Here is a 22,233-nt window from a genome sequence, read left to right as displayed (position 1 = left end):
ATCAAACATAAAGCAATAGAAAACACTAAGTATAATGTTTCTAAGAGAATTCATTATCAGGTCTATATCATTAAAGTATTAGCAAGAAGGTATGTTTCTATTGAATTACTGAATATATTCTTATAGTATAGCCAAAAGGGATGCACACACATCAATGGCCATCATCAAAATGTAAATATGAACACATCTGCATACTTCTCTCATTTCATACTTCCTTCTGCTCCTCTGCTGCCAACCTAATGAACAAATCCTGATATACACTGCTCAGAGGTGGTTTAACAATTCCATGTCCAAGATGCATCTCTTCTATCAATTATTACCAAGATAATCACAAAATGGCTATTCACTAGTTCTTTTTATCATAAATTGTCACCTCAAGACATCTTCCAAAGCTTAGATGTTGCAAAATAAGGAACTTTGTCCACAATAAAGATACTTTACTAAAAATGCACATATAGACCAACGGTTATAATCTAAAGCCATCTTCTAGATATGGAGATACTAGCAAAGAGCCCTTCCCTTCACCCTTCCTCTTCCCCCACTCCAGAGACTAAGTACAGGACTAAGTCTAGCTCCAAGAGGTGGATTAACAAAGGTCACTCCCAGAAGACAGTCCTTCCTAAAAACTAACAAAAGGACATATATAAAGGGATTATTTAACTAGCTCTATTTTTAACATATTTTATATGTGTGTCTAGTTCATCCAACTACATTATTATTTGATAGGAGAAATATATTCAAAATATGTTGAGAACATAGGTACCTTCTTTTGCCTTTATCACACTAAATATTTTTGAAACATTGTAGAAAAAAATAAAATGTCCAAAATAAATTCAAGTTTACTAAAATATATATTTTCTTTGTATAGCTGCAACTTAAAGAGATATACAATTACTTAATGATTTCGGACCATTAGGTTGGATTGAAAGATAAAAGTAGACTAATTTTGTGTTTGCAAGACCATTATATTGAAAATACAAAGTAAATATGAAAATTCGTGACTTTTAAGGTATATGTGTATGCACTGCAGATGGTAGAATGTTTGCAAAAACTACTTGCAGTGTAGTAATTTCACACTGAAGTGCAGCTACATAGGGGATGTTTAAATTCTCACGTTCTTCGGTATACTATGTGGTTTCTTTCTTTCAGACACATGTTCCTCCCTTCTGGTTCAATGAAGATCACTGAGACCCGGATTTCAGATAGTGGGATGTATCTTTGTGTTGCCACAAATATTGCTGGGAATGTGACTCAGTCTGTTAAATTAAATGTCCATGGTAAGTTTTGAAATAAAAGCATGTGATAACCCTATGAATGGTCACAGGGAAATTCATAATCCCAGTTACTTTGACAGTTAACCTCCAAATTATATGTAGAATGATTATAGAACAAATTCTTAAAAAATATGAGACTTGTGATTTTTTTCATTTAGTCTGAAAAGTTTATCTGCTGTCTTTAAACATCCTTCATTGTTTTCCTTTTTCAAATGAACTATATTAAATTTTTAGATCTCAGTTTTTCTATTTGTTCATAGTTGCTTATGACTATTGTTATTGATTTACAGTAGAAAAAAATTATGTGTTTAAACTGGTGGCATTTTGTAGAAGTTAAAATGAAATCTCAAAGAAAAATGTAATAGTATTTAAATGGTCATTTTCAATATTTAAAGAGCTCTGCAGCTGAAAAAGTCTGCTTCCTAGGATTCTTTGACTAATTTATACCTCTCTAGTTAGTCTGCTTTATTTCTCCAATTTACCACAGTCTGTCCAATTATTTATCCATTCAACACACTGAGTGCATACTCTAACCCAGGCATTGTTTAGTTGACAGGTACTCAAATATCATAAGAAAAATTTCCAGACAGTATTGATCTGATTTCATTCTCAGATCAATCACTGTAATTGTGTCCTATTGACCATGGGGTTTGAAATCAGAGGAGAGCTCGGTCATTTACTAGCTCTAAGACATTAAATATATTACCTAACCTTTCTTAGTTTTAGTTTTCTTGTTCATAAAATGATGTTAATATTACTATTAATAGTAATTATAGATTGTGAGTGATAACCTTTTAGAGATTGTTCATTAAATATTAAGTTAAAGAAAAAAGACAGGGAAATGAGGCTTTTTAGGAATGTATGGTACAAAAATTCTAATTATATCCTTATGGTTCAACTCGATTCTACAGTGCACCATGCATGTATGTGAAAACCAAGAATCTTGTGCCAGTGTTTTGATAAATTATCTCTTTTAAATTTCTAAAGGAAAATGGATAAAGGCTCTATGATAGAGATTTTCTTCTCTGAAACTAGCAGTCTTTTATGAGAAGCTTTTCTTATTGTCTGACTAATCCTTCCACAAAGAATAAAAACTGAGTATACAAAAATGATTTTTGTTTTTCTATATTATAGAAGTTATCTGGATTAACTTTTAAGAAAGTTTAAAAACCTTAAATTATTTATAAATTAAAAGAAACCTGATATTTTTAAATGCTTGCTATTCCTCAAGTTTGGAACTAAGAGTTTTATATTTTTTTCTATAATTCTTGCAATGTTCTGGTATTGTAGGTTATTTTGCCTGGGTTATCAAGAAATAGGCCTCAGGAAGTTCCCTGGCTTGTCCTAGATCACACAGCTAGTAAATGGTCCAAACCCAGGTTCAAATCTTGAGCTTGTTCCACTTTCCCATGCTGCCTCTTGGTAAATAGCTCTCATTTGGAGGAAAGGAAGGAATTTTGAAAAATTAGATTATTATTAATACTCAATTCTTATTTCTAGTTCCTCCAAAGATTCAGCATGGCCCTAAACATATGAAAGTCCAAGTCGGTCAAAGAGTGGATATTCCGTGTAATGTTCAAGGGACACCTCTTCCTGTAATCACCTGGTTAAAAGATGGAAGTAGCATGCTGGTTGATGGAGTGCAGCATATTAGCAATCCAGATGGAACTTTAAGCATCTTCCAAGCCATGCCCTTGGATGCTGGCATATATACATGTGTTGCTACTAACATAGCAGGCAGTGATGAAACAGAGATAACACTACACATCCAAGGTAATGTTTGACATAGTAAAATACATGTATGGTGGGGGTGTGGAGTGGGAAGAACCCCTGGAGTCTATATAGAATAGTCTTGGGTAATCTTAAATCACTTTAGGAAGACTTTTATATAATTTTTGTGACTCTTTAACTTTGAAAGGAGAATTATTCCAGAAAGAAATGAAACTATACTATTACTTACCCTATATCCATTTTTGTATGTTCACTTTTGAAAGTGAAGTTGCCATGGATGGTGTAGGTAATAGAAACAATCCTAGATTATGCCCCAACCACTATCTTTGGTTTGGGAGAAATTATGGACAGAGTGAGTTGGAGTAGGATTTCGCCTCACAGTGGTGGGGTTCACTCAAAACAGATCCCTGGGAAATCTAGGCCTACTATACCACTATTGATGTTGACTTTGTTTTGAAGGTTTAAAGATCAGTATGTATTCCTTCAAGCAACAAACATTTATTGAGCTCCTGCCAGATGTCCGTCATGTTTTAGGTAGTGTTGGGAAAGCAGTGACAATGGCGAAACACTGGCTTTCATGAGCTGTTCTAGTGTGAGTAGACGGAAAGCAAGCAAACACATAAACAAGAATACAGATTGTGAGAAGTGCTGTGTAGAAAATTAAAATAGGATGGTGGTCCTGGCAGTTGGCTATTTTAGACTGGATTCTCAGGCAGGATTTCTCTAAAGCGGTGATATGTAACAATGAGATCTTATGTACTGGGAAGAACCAGCCACATGGGAATGAGTAGGAAGAGCATTCCTGTCAGAAGGAATACTAGTAAAAAGACAAGAATAAAAGATAAGCAGGTATAGTACTTAGTATAATACTCACTACAGTCTTAAATAATACTACATTATTAGTATTAATACTGTACTAATATTGGTACAGTACTAAGTAAGGTACCTGGCACACTGAAGTTCTATTTGGATGGTTGGCCAAAGCATTAATGGAGAGATTGTCCTATTCATTCATTCAACAAACTTTATTGGTTGTTTATGTTTATAGCTGAATGGAAAAGATAGGCATTTATAAAATAATCTCACAAGTACATAATTACACACTGGTTTTGCCATCATGAAATGGTAGAAGAAACTGTATGAGAATTTAACAGAAAGAGAAATCAGAGGTGGCTTCTCTAGGGTGGATACATGTCAGTTGAGAGTTGAAGGGGGTGAAGAAGTGAGGGGTGGCCTTTATAGAAGAAGGTGAAAAGAAGCTTCCAGGATAAGGATACAGAATGTGAAGAGGAGAGCATGTAATATTTTGGAGACATTGGGGTAAATCAATCAATTAATCAATCAAGGCCAGCTGGCTGCATTCTGAGGGCTGAGTAATATGTGATGAAGCTGGAGACATAATCATGGGTCAGATTTTCCAAAACCTAAGAAACCAGATGAATGAGTTTGTACTTTACTCAAAATGCAATGAAATGACTTTGAGGAGTTATAAATGGAAAGTGATATGGCTGATTTGGAATTTTGAAAGATCACTCTTTTAGGAAAGAACCATTTTGCTAGAGAAGGTTAGGGGTAATTGCTGTAGACTATTTCAGTAGCTCAGGCAAAAGATGATGGTAGTTGGAATAGGGTAGAGAAGGGAATGGACTAAGAAAATAATTAGGAGAGAAAATCCTCAGGACATGGTGATGGATTGGATATGGGGAGTCAAGGAGATGGCAGTCTCAAGAATGACTCCCAATTTCTTTGTGAAATGAATGGATGGGTGAGGCTGTTCAGAGAGACAGAATGTACTAGTAGTGTGCACTGGAGAAAATACAGGCATGAAACTTTATCCTATAGACAAAATGAGTACAAGTAATGATTTTAATGAGAGAAGTCAATGATGAGAGATTTGTGTTTAGAGGCAGTATTCTGGGGGCTGTGTAGACTATCAATCCAAAGGGAAATGTGTTTGAGAAAAGGATCCCAATAAGAAGTCTGTTGACTTCTATAGTTCTGGTAAGAGAAAGTAAGGGTTGGAAATAAGCAGTGACCTTAAGGATCGAGAGGAATATACAGATATGTGAACACATATGGTATTATGTGATTGACTGGATGTGGAAGTCAGGAATAAGAAGGAAAAATGAGTGCGTGGGCCAGAATGCCTTATCTGAAGGAATAAGGGAAACAGAACAGGATAGTGGGAAGCATGAAATAATGAATTTTGGCTGGGCAATTTTGAGTTTAAGGCCCTGAGTCACATCTTGACAGAAATGTCAAGCAACTAGAACTATAAGTCATATTTAAAAGAAGAATTAGGAGAAATAGCAACTCATCAATGCAGGTGTTTATTGATGCTTCAGGAGAATTTAAAATTGCCCAAGGAAAGCCTATGATAATGCATTTATTTTTCCAATAGAACCACCTACAGTGGAAGATCTAGAACCTCCCTATAATACTCCATTCCAAGAAAGAGTGGTCAGTCAACGCGTTGCATTTCCATGTCCTGCAAAAGGTGTGTAATACTCAGAGATGTAGGCATCAGCATAATGTTATATTGTTCCAGAATTCCATATTAAACCCCAAATATCATCTTTATAAAATTCTACTTGTCAGTCCTTGCCATAATATTTGAGCATAATAGAAATTAACCCCTCTTTAAAATAACAGCTCTTTAAATAGTCATTTTCCCCTCCCAGGTATTTTATTTCCTTCCATGGAAAGACCTTCCATTCTTTCAAACTTTCCCAATCTAGTCTGTTTTCTAGGTACTTCATGTATTTCCTGCTACTTCTATTTCATTTTTTTTTTTTTTTGGCAAGGTTTCTCTTTACAATATGAGAGTTAGAGCTATTCACAATATTCCAGATTTATCTCAGTCTGTCAGAGGTATAAATTAGAACTGTCTCCTTGTTTGTTCTGGACGGTTCTAAAAAGTCTTTTTCTAGATCCACTCTCAACTAGTAATTCTTGGGCCTGGTTATAACTTGTCTCTTGGAGCTTTTATCCAGGCCCCTTTCCTTGAATTTCTGGACTTTCTATCCTACCATGTTTCCTGAAAAGAGATTCCAATTATCTCTCCTGGGGGTGAGGTATGAAAGAGGCATTGTCACCCTCACCTTTATGATAATGCCAAGTAGGTGATTAAGAACATCCTCTCTGTCAGGTACACATTCATCTGCAGTGACTCATAACAGGTTTGTAGCAGTTCTGGAAAAATCCAAAAAGTAGTCTTTCCATAACCTCCTGGAGGGCTCCAGGTGGCTGGTACCTTTTGTGCTCCCATGTGTGCTTCTTAGCACTTGTTTCTGTGGGCAGCAACAATTGAAGGTCCTCATGCTGTATCTGTTTCTGTAGCAAGCTTTTGTGTCTCTCAACAGTAGCAGTTGCCAGTGATTGCTCTGTATTCTACCAATATTAACAGGATGATAACTTTAACAAGCTTTTCAGATATCTAAGGAATTATCAGTAACTATTCCCATAGCCAATGAGAATTAGGGATGCAAGGCCTGAAGAGGAAACCTTCTTTGGAAGGGTGTGAGTTTAGGTAAGCACAGTGGTGCTCACCATTGCTAGATGCTCTCAATGGTACCCTTGCTCCTGTTCTCCACTGGATCCCTCACTCCCAGGATGGTTTCCTCCTTTTCACTGCCCCTTTCCACTTTGAAAAATCATCTCTTCCCAGATCCTCAGTTTCACCTGGAATATAATGCCTGACTTAATTTAAAGTAGCTAAGTACCTTTTAATTATCTTCTGTATGAATTTCATTTTGATCATGGTCATTCTACCATTTATAAATTAAAGATCATGCAATTACTTTAGTTTTTCATTTACTTTTTAATTTATTACCTCAACAAATATTATTAAAAAGTCTGATTGAAGTCCATAAAGGAATGAGTGGGATGTAAGGAAATGATTAAAATGTCTTTTTTTTCTTGATAACATGGACAGGAAACTAGAGTTCATCTTGTCTCTTGGAGCTTTTATCCAGGCTCTTCTCCTTGAATTTCTGGGCTTTCTATCCTACCATCTTACCTTACCTTCTCTATAAGTCAGTATTTTACTATGAGTACAAGTAAATAGGCCAATCTTTTATTTTTTCCATAAATATAACTTTCATAGTCACTTTAACTCAATTTGAGTGTCACCTCAATGACACTTTCTATGTATTTTGTCATTCTTTTGTATTTATCCTGGATTATATGTCCATCTTTTAACATCTTCATTATCCTTTAATACAGGATTATTAACAATGTCTTATGTAATCATATGATTTTATTTAATCTGTTTTCACTTTAACTTTATAGAGAGTAAGTAAATTTTTTAAGTGCTTACAATAGAGCCTGGCACGTTGTTAGCTAAATAAATACATTCTTAATATAAAGTTAATGTTTGTCTGTTTCCAATATTCCTTTTGGCTCTATTATACATTCTAAGATAGTTTTGTCATTTTTTTCCCATGAGCACATCACTTCCATTTACTGTCTTGGTCATAAATGTATCCAAGAAAGCAATTCTGCTCACTGCTTTCTCTACTTTCTTTTTAGGAATTGAACTATTATTCTTTGTTTAACAGAATGAAATCTCCAAAAGATGTATGGATAATAGAATTTCCTCCTCTCTACTATATCAGGCCTTTTAGAAAAGTGAATTATAAAAATCATTTCTGCACATCACTTATGTACCCTATTGGGTTGGGCAATCTTGAATGTTATCTTTTTGTGTCATATCTTATTTTTATATCTTATTTTTGCTCTGTCTTTATTTCACCCCAAAACTCTTCCCATATCTAGTCAGCAAGATTAATGCAGTTTTTTTTCCTCCTAATCACTGTGAACTCACCAAGAAAATACTTTGCTTACTATTACCTGAATGTTTTGATAAAAACAACTTCGTTCAAAGTTTACAGTAGAGACCATATATCTCTTAAGACTGATCAAGAATTAAAGGCATTAACGACCATACTTTCTTCAAATTTCCATCCAGGAGAAATATCTTGAAAGTAGCATAGTACCTAAGAGCATAAATTGGAGTCACAACAAAAATATTATTTCTCCTTGATATATTTGGTATTTAACAATGATTTCTAATTTTGTTGTAAAGTATCACAAGACATTAATTTATTTAGGTAACCCTAAACCAACCATCAAATGGTTACACAATGGTAGAGAATTGACAGGCCGAGAGCCTGGTATTTCTATCTTGGAAGATGGCACTTTGTTGGATATTGCCTCTGTCACACCATATGACAATGGGGAGTACATTTGTGTGGCAGTCAACGAAGCTGGAACCACAGAAAGAAAATACAACCTCAAAGTCCATGGTATGTATAGATAAAATGCTAAAATTATATAACTGAATGTAACAGTTATCAATTCTTACATATTTATTCTCTCAATGTAGTATTAATATTAATGTGAATAGCTATGTTAACAAACAGAAAAGTGATGATCTTACTTCATTTTTTTACTTAAAATTTTATGTAATTTTTTTTTATTATGGCTTTACATCATTCAAAATTCAAATGGTAGAAAAAAATGCATAGTAAAATGTGGCCTGAGCCTGAGCTGAGCCATCTACTATCCTCTCTACAGCCAAGGAAGTTATCAGTTTTGCATGTTTATGTACATGTATGTGTGTATATATGTATCTTAACAGATATTTTATGCATAAACAAGGAAATATGAATGTATATAATTTTATCCTCTTCTATTTATAAAAAGTACAACATATAGTAGAACATTATACTCATTACACTGCACATTGTCTATTTTACTAAACAACCTATCATGGGTGTTATTCAATATCCTTAACTGTATAGCATTCTGCTGTATGGTTACACATGGTTTATTTAACCTTCTTCTATTGATGATGAGCATTTAGATTTTTAACAGTTGCTTTCTATTGTAAGTAACCCTTCAATGAAAATCTTGTACATGTGCCATTTTGCATGAGTAAAAGGATATGTACATTTTAAAGTTTGATGAATATTGGTTTCCATAGACACTGGGCAATATACACTCCTATTAGCAAAGTAGCGAGTCCCACTTAAGATTATAGAAACTTGTATTTTGAGTGATATGGGGAATAAATAGATTCTCCCTTAAATTTGTCAGAATTTCATCCTAAATTTAAAACTTTGAAATAATAATTAAAGTACAAATTCAATAAGGGTTGTCATTATAAATAAATAGGTCAAGACTTTTCATTTTATAATAAAGTATATGCTTAAATATGACTAGCTTTTCTAGCCATCAATATCTCAGAATTTGCTTTCTAACGGCCTTTACAAAGAAACTTTATAAATAATATTTGTTATAAAACTGTCTAGCCATGATGCCTTTGCTTTTGCAGTTCCTCCTGTAATTAAAGATAAAGAACAAGTAACAAACATGTCAGTGATGGTTAATCAGCTGACCAGTCTCTTTTGTGAAGTGGAAGGTACTCCATCTCCCATCATTACATGGTATAAAGATGATGTCCAGGTAAATGAAGACTTCCAGATATGTATAATCCCTTGCCTCTACATCTGAAATGCATTATTCTGATGTGAATTTCTTATTAATAACAATATAAACATTTACTTCAATTTATAATTATACATTTTATTAGGATTAGAAATAACCCTATTTTGTCCCTTGTAGGTGACTGAAAGCAGTGCTCTTCAGATCGTGAACAATGGGAAGATACTGAAGCTCTTCAAAGCCACTCCAGATGATGCAGGAAGATATTCCTGCAAAGCAACTAACATAGCAGGCGCTTCCCAGAAGTACTTTAACATCGATGTGCTAGGTAAGGAAAACATTCTTTGAGAAAAGAACTTACAAGTCAGATGCATTTCTTCCATAGGGTAGAATTGACTGTATGTAAAAGTAGGGATAAAAAATAAATTGATAGAAAAGATACCATTCATTTCACTCTGTTATTATTTTTATCTTTAATATTTTTTTATCTTTAACCAGAACCATATGATATTGAAAGTTTGAAGATATTTATTATTTATAATACAGAGATACCTTGTATTCTTATACACCAAAGTATCAAATACTCAAAAATGGTACTGTCTTGGGTAAGACAGGAAACTCTTACTCTTGTCAATCTTCCCAGTTTGGTGGGCAGGAAATTTTCAGGCAAGTAGCTATACAGGGTGATGCAGAATCTAACACATTCATGCTGTGCACATGTCCTGAAGCTCCTAGAATGTACTTGAATTGGAGAAGGTAGCAAATCCACCTTCCCCTGCATGCTAATTAATTCTTGTAACTAAGTCAGTCCTAATTCTAATTAAGGGGAGAGAATTCTGAGAGCAGGTAGCAGCTGTAATTAATTGGGATATAAAATTTTTTAATGATAACCATAAGTTTGAAATTCTATAAGTTTATAAAAGCATATCTGTCATTTAAAGTTCACTTTGTGATAAAATGACTTTACCTATTTTCAATATTTTGCTTCTCGCAATGGGCATAGAATTTGTAAGTCTGGAGTGGAAATGAGGTCATAAAATGATTTTTCTCATTAGTATTCCCAAAGCATGACATTTTCTCTCCACAAAATTGCCATTATTATATTTAAGGGTGGGCTATAGAAATACATCTGTTTCATTGGCATGATTTCTCTTGGCACTCATTTATTCCCATGACTTTGAATTCCATCTGTGTGCTGGGAATTCCCAAATTTTTATCTCCAGCTCAGACTTCTCTAAACTGTAGGGATAGATGTCTAATCTTCTCCATGGTTTCTTGACTTGAGTATCTTAGTCGCGTATCAAATAGAAAGGTCCCAGCGAATGTCCACTCTGGTTACCTTCAGTGACCCCCATCATAGTGACCAGGACCTTCATCCATCCACTTGCTTCTTCCATCTTTCCAACTCTTTAAATCCACCTATATGCTGTTATGTCTACTTCCTAATTCTGTGTTAAAGTATCTTTAACATTCTGTGTTAAAGCAACTTTCCATTCCTCTGTGAAAGTATATTCGTCATTTATAAATTGAATTAATGTAATAGCCCTCTAACTGCTCACCTGCATCCACTTTTTACTATTCTAATCTGTTCTTCACTCAGCAGCCCAGATAGTCTTAAAACACAAATATGATCACAGCACATCCCTCTCCTACTGAATCCTTTAGTGGTTGGTCATTCATCTGAAGATGAAAACCAGATACCTTAACAAGGGGTGAAATGGGAAGACTAGAAGGTCATTGCAGTGTATAGGAGCTCTTTAATATTCTTGATGATTCCAAGAATAGAAGCTAGCACATTATTTTTCATGCGAAATCTCATACCAATTTTACGATAGGAGTCCTTTAAAAGGAAATAGGTAGTATACTTCAATCAGCACAACAGTATGTTGCGTAAAATTTGAACATTATAAGATTAGTGTTGATTATGTCATTCATTATCTAAAATATATAGCAATAGTAAATTACATTATATGATCTTTGCTGCTCACTTACATTCTAAACTACTTTTTTTTTTCTTTTTTTTTTTATTTTTTTTAATAAAAACAGTGCAGGAGGAATTCTAAACTACTTTTGCACATGAGTTTCATAAGCCTCAAAACAGATCCTCTACTATCATAATTCTTCCAAGTAATTGTTCTGCCAGCAAATCTTTTTATGAATATGTTTCTATATGTCAGTCTAACATTTGGGTACACAGATGTGATATGAAAACAGATTATTGTGTGATATTTTTAACATTAATACCTTGTTGAAATACTATAGAACTCATTACTTATTTTCTTCCCCTTCCCTCACTCTTTTTGCTAAGTCATAGATTTTCATGATAAAATGTCTTTGTTCAAGTTCCACCTACCATAATAGGTGCCAACTCCCCAAATGAAGTCTCAGTTGTCCTCAACCATGACACCACCCTTGAATGCCAGGCCAAAGGCACACCCTTTCCTGTTATTCAGTGGTTCAAAGATGGCAAGTGAGTATCTTTTCTGTATTTTTTGCTAGGATCCAACTGATAGGAAATAGATGTGTAAATATGTGTGGCTTTTTTCCTTCTTAATTATTTTATCACAGAGTATTATTAAATAAGCATAAAGAAAACAATATTGCTCAAAGAATGATATTAAAGTCTTTCATTCTTATGAATTATAAGGCTTTTTATAAATGTTGAGAATTTATTTTAGAAACCTAGAGGAACTCAAATTTAATATATAGGTAGTCCCTGGGTTATGAACGACCCAACTTATGGTGTTCAGTACTTCCAAATGGGCTCCTGAGGTACCCCATAAAGAAAATTTATAATTAATAATTAAACTAATAATTCAAGAATAACCAGTTTGTTCCATGCATGTAAACAGACCCACATGGCATAAGCAGTTCAGTGGCGCAGCATCCTTACGCCAGCGGCTGGTCTCATTGTTTGTGCAGTTGCTTACCCACAGCGTCACTGTCGTCTTAACTCTTTATTTGATTTTGTGAGTTTGTGTTTACCCTTATGACCATGCCTCCAAGCAAAAGTCCACTGCAAGTCCAGGTGAGCCTGAAGCAAAAAGGAAGGTGATTACAGTGGAAATGACAGTAGAAATAATTAGAAAGACCAGATGCTATTATTCACTGAGAAAACATTAGGCTTTAGTTGCTAGGCTATTGGAACAATTATAAGGGATAAAATGAGAATAATGGAATGTGTGAAAGGCAGTGCTCTAATGAAAGCATCAGTTATTACTAAGCAATGTAGTGGATTAATTATTGAAATGGGAAGGTTATTATTGGTTGGTTAGAAGATAAAATTAAGTGTAATATTTAGCCTAACATTGATGCAACATTAGGTGAGTGTTAACCTTTAATATTGTTTTTTGAAATTTCTCTTATCTCCTATCTAAACTTTTTGTATAAGTTTGTTTTAATGTTGCGTTTGTTTGAATTCAAAGAAAGAGCATGATATTTTCTGTAACCTATTATTACAGGACAGGGGTATTATTATTACTATTATTACAGTATTACACTGTATTAGTATTACCATATATGAGCCATCATAGTATTGATATCATCATCATTATTATTATTTTTACCATATATGGGCTGTTCATTAGGGATCCGAATTACTTACAAATCCAACCTAGAGACATTTTCGGGAATGTATTTTGAGGCCACCTGTATGCTAAATATCCCCTGTTCAAAGGCTAACAGTGAAAAATGAAAGATCTAAATGCAAAGTTAATTTTGTCTTTATGTGGAACTGACTTTTTTAAAAAGGAAAGTGTGTTTATGACAGCAAGATGAATACTTAAACTAGTTCTATGTGTGGGCAAAAAGGAACCGTAGAAGAACAATCAGATGTTTCTCAGACTGCAAGTCTAAAGGGCTGTTGAGGTTTGCCCACACTAAAATGGCTATGGTGATCCGTATTGGTCGTGAGAACTTATTTTTCACAGGGTGGTCACAGTTCATGTATTATTATAGTTGCTGAGAGCAGATAGCTAAGGCTTAAGTAGCAAAGAGTCAAGATTTATGGTGTATGAAATAAAGGATTATATCAAACTTTCTACAAATTAATAATAAAGACAAATACAACATAGAAAAATGTATAGAGGCTATGAACAGGCAATTAAAAATATAGTTAGGTAAGAAACATATTAAATTTTGTTCTTGGCCGGGCTCGGTGGCTCACGCCTGTAATCCTAGCTCTCTGGGAGGCCGAGGCGGGCGGATTGCTCAAGGTCAGGAGTTCAAAACCAGCCTGAGCAAGAGCGAGACCCCGTCTCTACTATAAATAGAAAGAAATTAATTGGCCAACTGATATGTATATAAAAAAAATTAGCCGGGCATGGTAGCGCATGCCTGTAGTCCCAGCTACTCGGGAGGCTGAGGCAGGAGGATCGCTCGAGCCCAGGAGTTTGAGGTTGCTGTGAGCGAGGCTGACGCCATGGCACTCACTCTAGCCTGGACAACAAAGCGAGACTCTGTCTCAAAAAAAAAAAAAAAAAAATTTTGTTCTTTACAAGTCATATTGGCAAAAAGAAAAGTAAAGGTTTAAAAATACAAGTGTTGGCTAGAGTGTGGGAAATCAGGACATAGTACTTCAATGGGGAGAATGTAAATTAGTACCCTGAAAGGCAATCTGTTATCTATTAAAACTCTAATGCTCATAGATTGTGATACAGAAATTCCACTTTCAGTATCCAGGAGAGGGAAGCAGTCATGCATGTCTGCAGGAAGGCTTATGTAATGAAATTCACTAAAAGATTACAACAGCAGAAAAGTGAAAATTGTCTAAAGCCTACATTAGGAAAATAGATAACTCATGGTATATTATGAAACACTGTGCAATAATTAAATTAAAAAGAGTAAGATCAAGCTATGTGTACTAAAAATAGCTCCATAGCTGTTGTTGAGTGAAAATAAAAGAAGAATGATAACATACCATTTATGTATTAGAACTTTAGTTTTCTTTAGGGATATATTTATGAGTAAAAATGTTTAGCAAACATGTAAAGGAATACAATTCAAAGTGATAATGGTGAGAAGTCTAAAAGACTCACATTGGGGTAATAGACCAAGGAGAATTTTTCTTATTATAATGCTTTTTGGTTTAAACTTTTATGTTGCTTGCATAATTAACAATCAAAAATTTCAACATTACTTAAATTTGAGTAACATATTATCAAATATTTACTTCCTTTAAAACTTAAAATGTATTGAATTAAGGTATTTTATAGCTTTGGAGAGCTTTATACAAAGTGTCATATTAAGAAATGGTAAAGAATGCTACCATAGAAAATTAAATGTGTTTTCCATTTAATTGTGTAGTTTGACTAGTGGCTTTTTGATGTAGCAATATATCTAATTATTCATTATGTGGCTAAGTCACTGTAACTGTTAAAAAACTAGCTATGGATCTTCCTGAAAGAAGATTAATGGATTTTAAAGGTAGGATTCTTAAGATATCATAGACTTTAATAACCATGATGCTTCAAATAATAAAATAAAGCTGATGCCAGTTATATAAATTGAGCATTTTATAGTAGTCAGTTAATGTCTCTGTATAGTAGAAAAAGACTTTCTTGACAACCATATATGAGATTCTTTTGGCATAAATATCTTCAATATTTATGATTATATAAGCATTCACATTTATTACAGTACCTACTTTTTAGAGAAGTTGGCATAATCATTGCCTTTAGTAAATAATAACTATTAATACAATTGTGAATACTTTTCCAGCTATTGTAATGATGTTGGTTTAAAATAATATTGCTTGGCCTGAAGTTTTAATACTGTAATAGTAAACTCTTAGTTTTTCTTTTCCAGATGATGGTAGTAATTTTGGTTGTGCAAACCAAAAAATAAAAAGAAAACTAAAAAAAAAGAATAAGAATAAGAATGGACAAATGAATAAAACAGACAATGACAGTACTGGATTTCTGTCAATATTATTAAACAATTTAGGTTTGAAATGGAGAAACTTTTAATCTCAAAGTAATAATTACCTAACTTCCATTAATAAAGTGGCTTAATAACTTCATTCTTCTGAATGGGGTACTAATATTATTATTGTATTTTTTTAGCAAACATTGACTCGTATTTTTAACCTTATACTCCTTTGAGTTTTTGTGATGTGATTATTAAGAGAGGAAACATAGAAAAATAAAAATATACCCATGGGATAAAATTTTTTCATTTCTAGGCCTTTATTTTTGGGAGATCCTAATATTGAACTTCTAGACAGAGGACAAGTTTTACATCTAAAGAATGCACGAAGAAGTGACAAGGGACGCTATCAATGTACTGTGTCCAATGCAGCTGGCAAACAAGCCAAGGATATAAAACTGACAATCTATAGTAAGTGTGATCTTGTGGTTTTTGTTATTTTTAACTCTCATTATAAATTGAAAAGCAGGGTTTACTCCAGTGTTAACTGCTTTCTTATGCAATACTGAATAATTTGGAATGCTACTTACTTGGAGCGAAGGAGCCTATCTTCATGTGTTTTACATTTCTTGACCGGGCACAATGGCTCAAGCCTGTAATCCCAGCACTATGGGAAGCTGAGACAGAAGGATTGCTTGAGAACAGGAGTTTGAGATAAGCCTGGGCAACACAGTGAGACCCTGTCTCTACAAAAAGTAAAAAAAATAGTTGGGCATGGTGGCACCTGCCTGTAGTACCAGCTACTCAGGAGGCTGAGGCAGGAGGATCACTTGAGCCATAAGTTCAAGGCTACAATGAGCAAAAGTTGCACCACTGCACTCTAGCCTGGGTGACAGAGTAACAGACTGAGACACTGTTTCTAAAAAAAAGGATGGATTTCTTCAAGTGATTTTTCTATGATCTCACTTAAGAGGTCAAGAATTTCCTAGTTGGTTAGTATATACAAAAATTAAATGTCTATATCTTTTAAGAGGAAAAAACTTTAAAAACTATAGAAATGCATAAAATAGATTGAAGCTGAAGATATGTACATAATTCAGTTGTTCTATTTTCATTCCATCTTGGCCTTTATCTTGGTCATGTATTAATATTTTAAAAGCCCTATGTTTGTGCTGCTGTTTTCTCCTAGCTATGTCCCCACCAGAAATATGTAGCCGTTATTTTCACCAAAATCACCACCTAGCTGTGAAGGTGACTGCCAAAATCATTTAAATTTTACGAATGGAGTCATAGATAATTATATGAACATTGCATTGCAGGTACAAAGATTTACACACTAGAAAGGAATAGACCTCAATAGATCAGTAGTGCTTATCACAGCTCTACTCACTGCACTGTCTTGTATTCCCCTAGTGTGACACTCAAGGAAAGTTTAGATATTTCAGAATGTCACCTCCTCACAGGATCTTCCCCATCAAAAGTGGTCACCTAGTCACTTTCTATGATATTGTGGTAGTTCGTTTTCTTCATAGCACTCATCACTATCTGATATTTGATTGCTTAATTATAGATTTATTTACTTGTGGGTTCCTTCTTGCCAAGGACTCTAAACTTAGGAAGAGCAGGTCTTTGTTTTGCATGTCTGATACACAGCAGCTCTCAAGAAATATTTGCTAAATGAATGAATGGTCTAGTGCTACACTGTCCAATACGGTAGACACTAGCTGCACATGGCTGTTGAGCACTGAAAATGTAGCCAGCCCAAACTGAGATGTGCTATAGTGTAAAATGCACACCAGATATCAGAGACTTAATATGAAAAAAGTAAGATATCATATTAATAATTTTATAGTGATTATGTACTGAAATGACATTTTCGATTTATTGGGATAGGTAAAATATATTATTAAAATTAATTTCCTCAGTTTCTTTTCACACTTTTATTGTGGCTACTAGAATATTTTAAATTATATAGGTGGTTTGCATTATATTTCTATGGGACAGCACTGGTTGAGTAATTAATAAGAGACTTGTAATTAAGAAGACTTGTAATTAATAAGTAATTAATAAGACAGACTTGTTTCAGATCCAACCTCTGCCACTTACTAGCTTTGTGACTTTGGATAAATTGCCTAACCCCTCTGAGTTTAATATTCTCAACCATAAAATGGGGATGATAATGGCACCTATGTAATAGTGTTATTGTGAGGATCAAATGTTGGATACTTTGCGTGGATTACTTGGCTTATAGTAAGAGCTCATAAAGGTTATTCACTTTTCATTGTCTACTTAGTGATTGTATTGTTTTAAAACTTAGAGTGTATATAGAATCTAGCTTGATTTCTAGATAACTGCATTTCAAATCTCCCTTTTTAAATGTTAATGTCTTTATGTGAAGTTCAAATAGCTTTCTTGAATCAAAGAAGTTATATTTAATGCAGGCTTTAAGATCATTTGTATCTATAAATAAAAGCCTATATAAGAAATTAGTGATGAAAAGACATGTCCTTTAAAAAAGAGTAACAACACTAAAAGACTAACTATACAAGCATCCAAGTTAAACACAGGTGACATTGCTACCATTGGCCACCTCTCACAGCCAGACATTTAAACAATGGGTACAATATTTTCCCAAAGCTGTTGAGTAGTCTTCTCTACACTATTGTATTGTTGCCGGGATCTGTGATAAATGTATTTTGGTGATTTAATAAGACTGTTATATCCATGGGACTTGGGTTCTTTCACTGCAGATCCTCGTGTTCACTCTGTAGGATGCCTCCAGGCCACCAGAAGAGAGGGCTCTATAATGATTAAACCTTCTGGAATTGTCTGATATGAAAGGCTTTCTAATACTGTGAAGTTTTGAGTATTATAAGTAAGGAAATAATACCACTTCCTTTCTAGCAAGCTTGCCTGCACCTCTTTGTGTCACTTGTGAAAATAAGCCAGAGACAGAAAGAAAAGTATTGCATGATCTCCCTTATATGTGGAATCTTTTTTTTTTCTTTTTGTTAAAGGTCAAATATACAAAGATAGAGAATAAGACAGTGGCTTACCAAGGGTAAGGGAGGCCAGAGGAAATGGGAAGATGTAGGTAAAAGGATGTAAAGTAACAAATATATACGTATCCCATAATAGCGTGTTGTAAAACTCAAATATACATAATAAAATGTATTAAAAAAATGAAAAGCAGAATGTTTCTCCCCTGTGGTTTACAGTTCTATAGGTTTTGATAAATGATATTGTCATGCATCAACCACCACAGTTATCCCTAATTCCCTTGTGTAGACAAACCCTCCACCAAATCCCTAAAGCCAGAAACCATTGATCCATTTTTTGTCCCTATACTTTTGCCTTTTCTGGGGTGTCATAGAAATGAAGTCATGCATTATGTGGCCTTCTCAGTCTGACTTCTTTCACTTAGGAAGATGTATTTATGATTGACACATGCTGTGGTGTGAGTTAATAGCTTGTTTTATTGTGGTTGAATAATATTGCATTGTATGGATATTCCAGTTTTTTATTAGGTAGTTGAAGGATATCTGTGTTTTTCCTTCCAATTTTTGGTGTGTATGAATAAAGTTCCTGTATTTGTGTACAGCTTTTTTGTGTGGGAGATAGGTACATATTTAATTTCATAAGGAACCGCCAAACTTCTATTTCTAAAGTGGCTGAAGCATTTGTAATTCCCACAAGCAACTTATGAAAGTTCCAGTTGCTCCACCTTTTTGTCAGCGCTAGATATTGCCAAGTTTTTTGTTTTCATTTTTGTTTTCATGGCATTCTAGTAGGTGTGTAGTGGTATCACCTTGTGGTATTAATTTGTACTTCCTTAATTATTAATAATGCATCTTTTTGTATGCTTAATTGTCATCTAGTAATCAGCTTTACTGAAGTGATTTTTGTTCAGATATTCTGCCCATTTTGTTAGATTGTTCATGATGTTCTTATTGAATTTTGAGAGTTTTTGTATATTCTGGACATAAGTTTTTTCTCAGAAATGTAAAATGCATATATATATTCCTAGCCTGTATCTTGTCACTTCATTCTTTTAATAGAATCTTTCATGTAGAAAAAGTTTATAATTTTAAAAAAGTTCAAATTTATTATTTCTTTTCTTTTGTGGGTGATATTTTTGCTATGTCCAAAAACTCTTTGCCTAACCCAGTGTCATGCAGATTTTCCCTTATGATTTTTATTAAGGCTGTGTTCCTTGGCAGAGACAGGGGAAAGGTTAGGCCCTTGTGGCACAGCTGTGTTCCTCACAATACACTCTTACAAGGCTCTCTCAGCTATTTCTGTGAGTGTACCATGTGGGGTGTATAAAGGAAGAGCCTGCAAGAAGACCTGGATAATATCTGTGGCCCCCACAGGTTTCACGATGTCCTGCCAGTCCACACTCAGGATTCTAGGCATATAAGGCAACAGAATTGTACTTGATATCAACCATTATTTATTTCTCAATAGCTTTGTGGTTAAGAGCATAATGTTTGTAGTCCTAAAAATGGATTTGAATCCAACTTTAATATTAACTAGCTGTGAAGTCTTGACTGAGTTAGTCCCTTAGGAGCCTGCATTTCCTGACATGTAACAGGGCTAAGCAAATCTTCCTTGTATGTTTCTTGTGGGTTGAACTACATTGAAGTAAAGAACCATCACTGGTATGGTGATGGTTCAATTTATAGTATTAATAGTTTGTAATATAATCCCACTTGCAGAGTATTGCTCTACCGGGGCTTGCCTGTCTTCTTCCCTAGTATTACCCAGGTTTTTATAATGGTTTTTTTTTTTTGTTTTTGAGACAGAGTCTCACTTTGTTGCCAGGCTAGAGTGAGTGCCGTGGCGTCAGCCTGGCTCACAGCAACCTCAATCTCTGGGGCTCAGCGATCCTACTGCCTCAGCCTCCCGAGTAGGTGGGACTACAGGCATGCGCCACCATGTCCGGCTAATTTTTTGTATATATATTTTTAGTTGGTCAATTAATTTATTTCTATTTTTGGTAGAGACGGGGTCTCGCTCAGGCTGGTTTCGAACTCCTGACCTTGAGCAATCCGCCCGCCTCGGCCTCCCAAAGTGCTAGGATTACAGGCGTGAGCCACCACGCCCGGCCTTATAATGTTTTTGATTGATAAGAATCTTCAAGAACCACTGAGCCAGAATTTGCTGCCCAGCAAACACTAGACACCAGCACAGGCACATGATCTAGGGAAACAGCAATGCCTCATTGATGCGTTGCTTTTGAACCGCATCACGGCTGGTGCCAATGCCTCTCTGTACAATGTGGATTTACACACTGTCTTTGTCTCAGTTTGGTTCGAATGATTGAAAAGTTACACCCACAGATGTCTGTCATGCTTGGAACTACATGCTACCGCATACTCCTGTGCACCATGATGAAGAACTTTCCTGCCATTTGAATTTGTCTTAAATTGCCTAAGTGTTACTGATATTGGTGTTATGATTATTCATCAAATTTGTAAAGGTCTGTCTTCTGTTTTTCAGTTTCCCAACTGTGAAATGTGATTGTTCAGTTCTACGCTCCAAATGTAGTCAGTTCTATCCTGAATTAATTGAGTCCCATTATCTATGTTTCCTGGCATATAAGACAAAGACTTTTGTTATGAATTGGTGTATTTTCCTATATACCTCTCTTATTTCTATGAGGCTGTGAATGGCAAAGCATAGTGGTTAAGAGCACAAATGCTGGAGCATTTTCAGCTGGAGATTATTCAGGTTTTAATTCCAGAACCATCACATACTATGTACATCACCTTAGATCAGTTACTTAACCCCTCTGGACCTCAATCTTCCATGTTCACATAGTGCTTATAAGGCATTAAATGAGTTCATACATGTAAAACACTAAAAACAGTTCCTGAAACATAATAAATGCTAAAGAAGTATTAGCTGCTGTTATTATTATAGTTATGCATATAAAATAAGATGGCACTCTTCTTCTGGGGAAGAGCACTAATCAAATTGTCATCACTGTCTTTCTGGTATTCAGTTCTAAGAACTCAGAGGGGACTCTGATGGCAAGTAGGACTGGGTTTAGACTGGCATCAGGCAGAGCTGAGGGTAGGAAGAACCTTCTTATACTCAGAGCTGTGAGTTTGCTGGATACAAGACAACATGTCATACTGAAAATCAGAAGTGTTGGAGAAGAGGAATTACACAAGTCACAAAAGTAAGTGAGGGGCATGGTGTGGAGAAGGAGATGGAGGTGAAGAAAGAGTCATGCATATTGTGACAGAGGGTCGTGGCTGACTGTAGGAGCTAGTCCTAGGGGAACTGTCAGTGTTCCACGAGCAGGCTGACTACACTGAAAGCAGCAGGGCAGAGGAGCCACGATGATCCCATAATTCTGTTCCCTGTTAAGTTCGGTTTGACCTTTCTCTTAATTTTCCTATTCTTGAGATAGAAAATAGTTTCCCTTGGCAATTCTTTTTTTGTATGTTTTTGCTGATTTTTGTTTTAAAGTGTTGCTGTTTTTCTTTTGTTGAATACACATTTGTTTTACCAACAGTCCAGATTAACAAGTATATAAAGGAAGTAGTAAATTTTCCTTTTGGCAGAAGTCAAGACAAACTGTGCAGATTAAAATGCCTGTGTTTAACCTGAAGAAATGGTGTTGAATCATACACATTTTCTAGTAGAAAAATAAAATAAAGACTGTCCAAAGGGATTCTCCTAGTTTATAAAACATTTCCATAACAACTCTCAAAGAACAAAATTCAATATGAAATAACTTCTAACATTTATTTATTTTTATTTAAAAAGGACCGTAAGTTTTAAATAAACTGCTAGCAATATTATTTTCTTCATTTAAAAGTACATATCTCTGAGGGTGGGACATAAATACTTTTTGAACAAATAATGAATTTAACAAATTAACACACCAAAAAATCAGTTAAAA

The 22,233-nt window shown here is 34.7% G+C and overlaps 1 protein-coding gene across 1 annotated transcript in view; it reads left to right on the top strand.

Annotated features, from left to right (window-relative positions):
- The window catches only part of HMCN1 (hemicentin 1), a 447,089-nt gene that overhangs the window by 244,182 nt on the left and 180,674 nt on the right, over positions 1–22,233 (top strand). Inside the window, exons 23-30 of the mRNA XM_012736423.2 lie at positions 1,150–1,277; positions 2,775–3,047; positions 5,407–5,502; positions 8,117–8,311; positions 9,343–9,473; positions 9,633–9,780; positions 11,796–11,922; positions 15,634–15,788. Of these exons, the coding sequence (XP_012591877.2) occupies positions 1,150–1,277; positions 2,775–3,047; positions 5,407–5,502; positions 8,117–8,311; positions 9,343–9,473; positions 9,633–9,780; positions 11,796–11,922; positions 15,634–15,788 (1,253 nt within the window). The remainder of the gene's footprint in view (positions 1–1,149; positions 1,278–2,774; positions 3,048–5,406; positions 5,503–8,116; positions 8,312–9,342; positions 9,474–9,632; positions 9,781–11,795; positions 11,923–15,633; positions 15,789–22,233) is intronic.

The sequence above is a fragment of the Microcebus murinus genome, chromosome 23, assembly GCF_040939455.1.
Source record: "Microcebus murinus isolate Inina chromosome 23, M.murinus_Inina_mat1.0, whole genome shotgun sequence".
Taxonomy (NCBI): domain Eukaryota; kingdom Metazoa; phylum Chordata; class Mammalia; order Primates; family Cheirogaleidae; genus Microcebus; species Microcebus murinus.
Note: the sequence above shows the minus strand (reverse complement) of the source record. Positions and strands in the feature narration are given on the sequence as shown.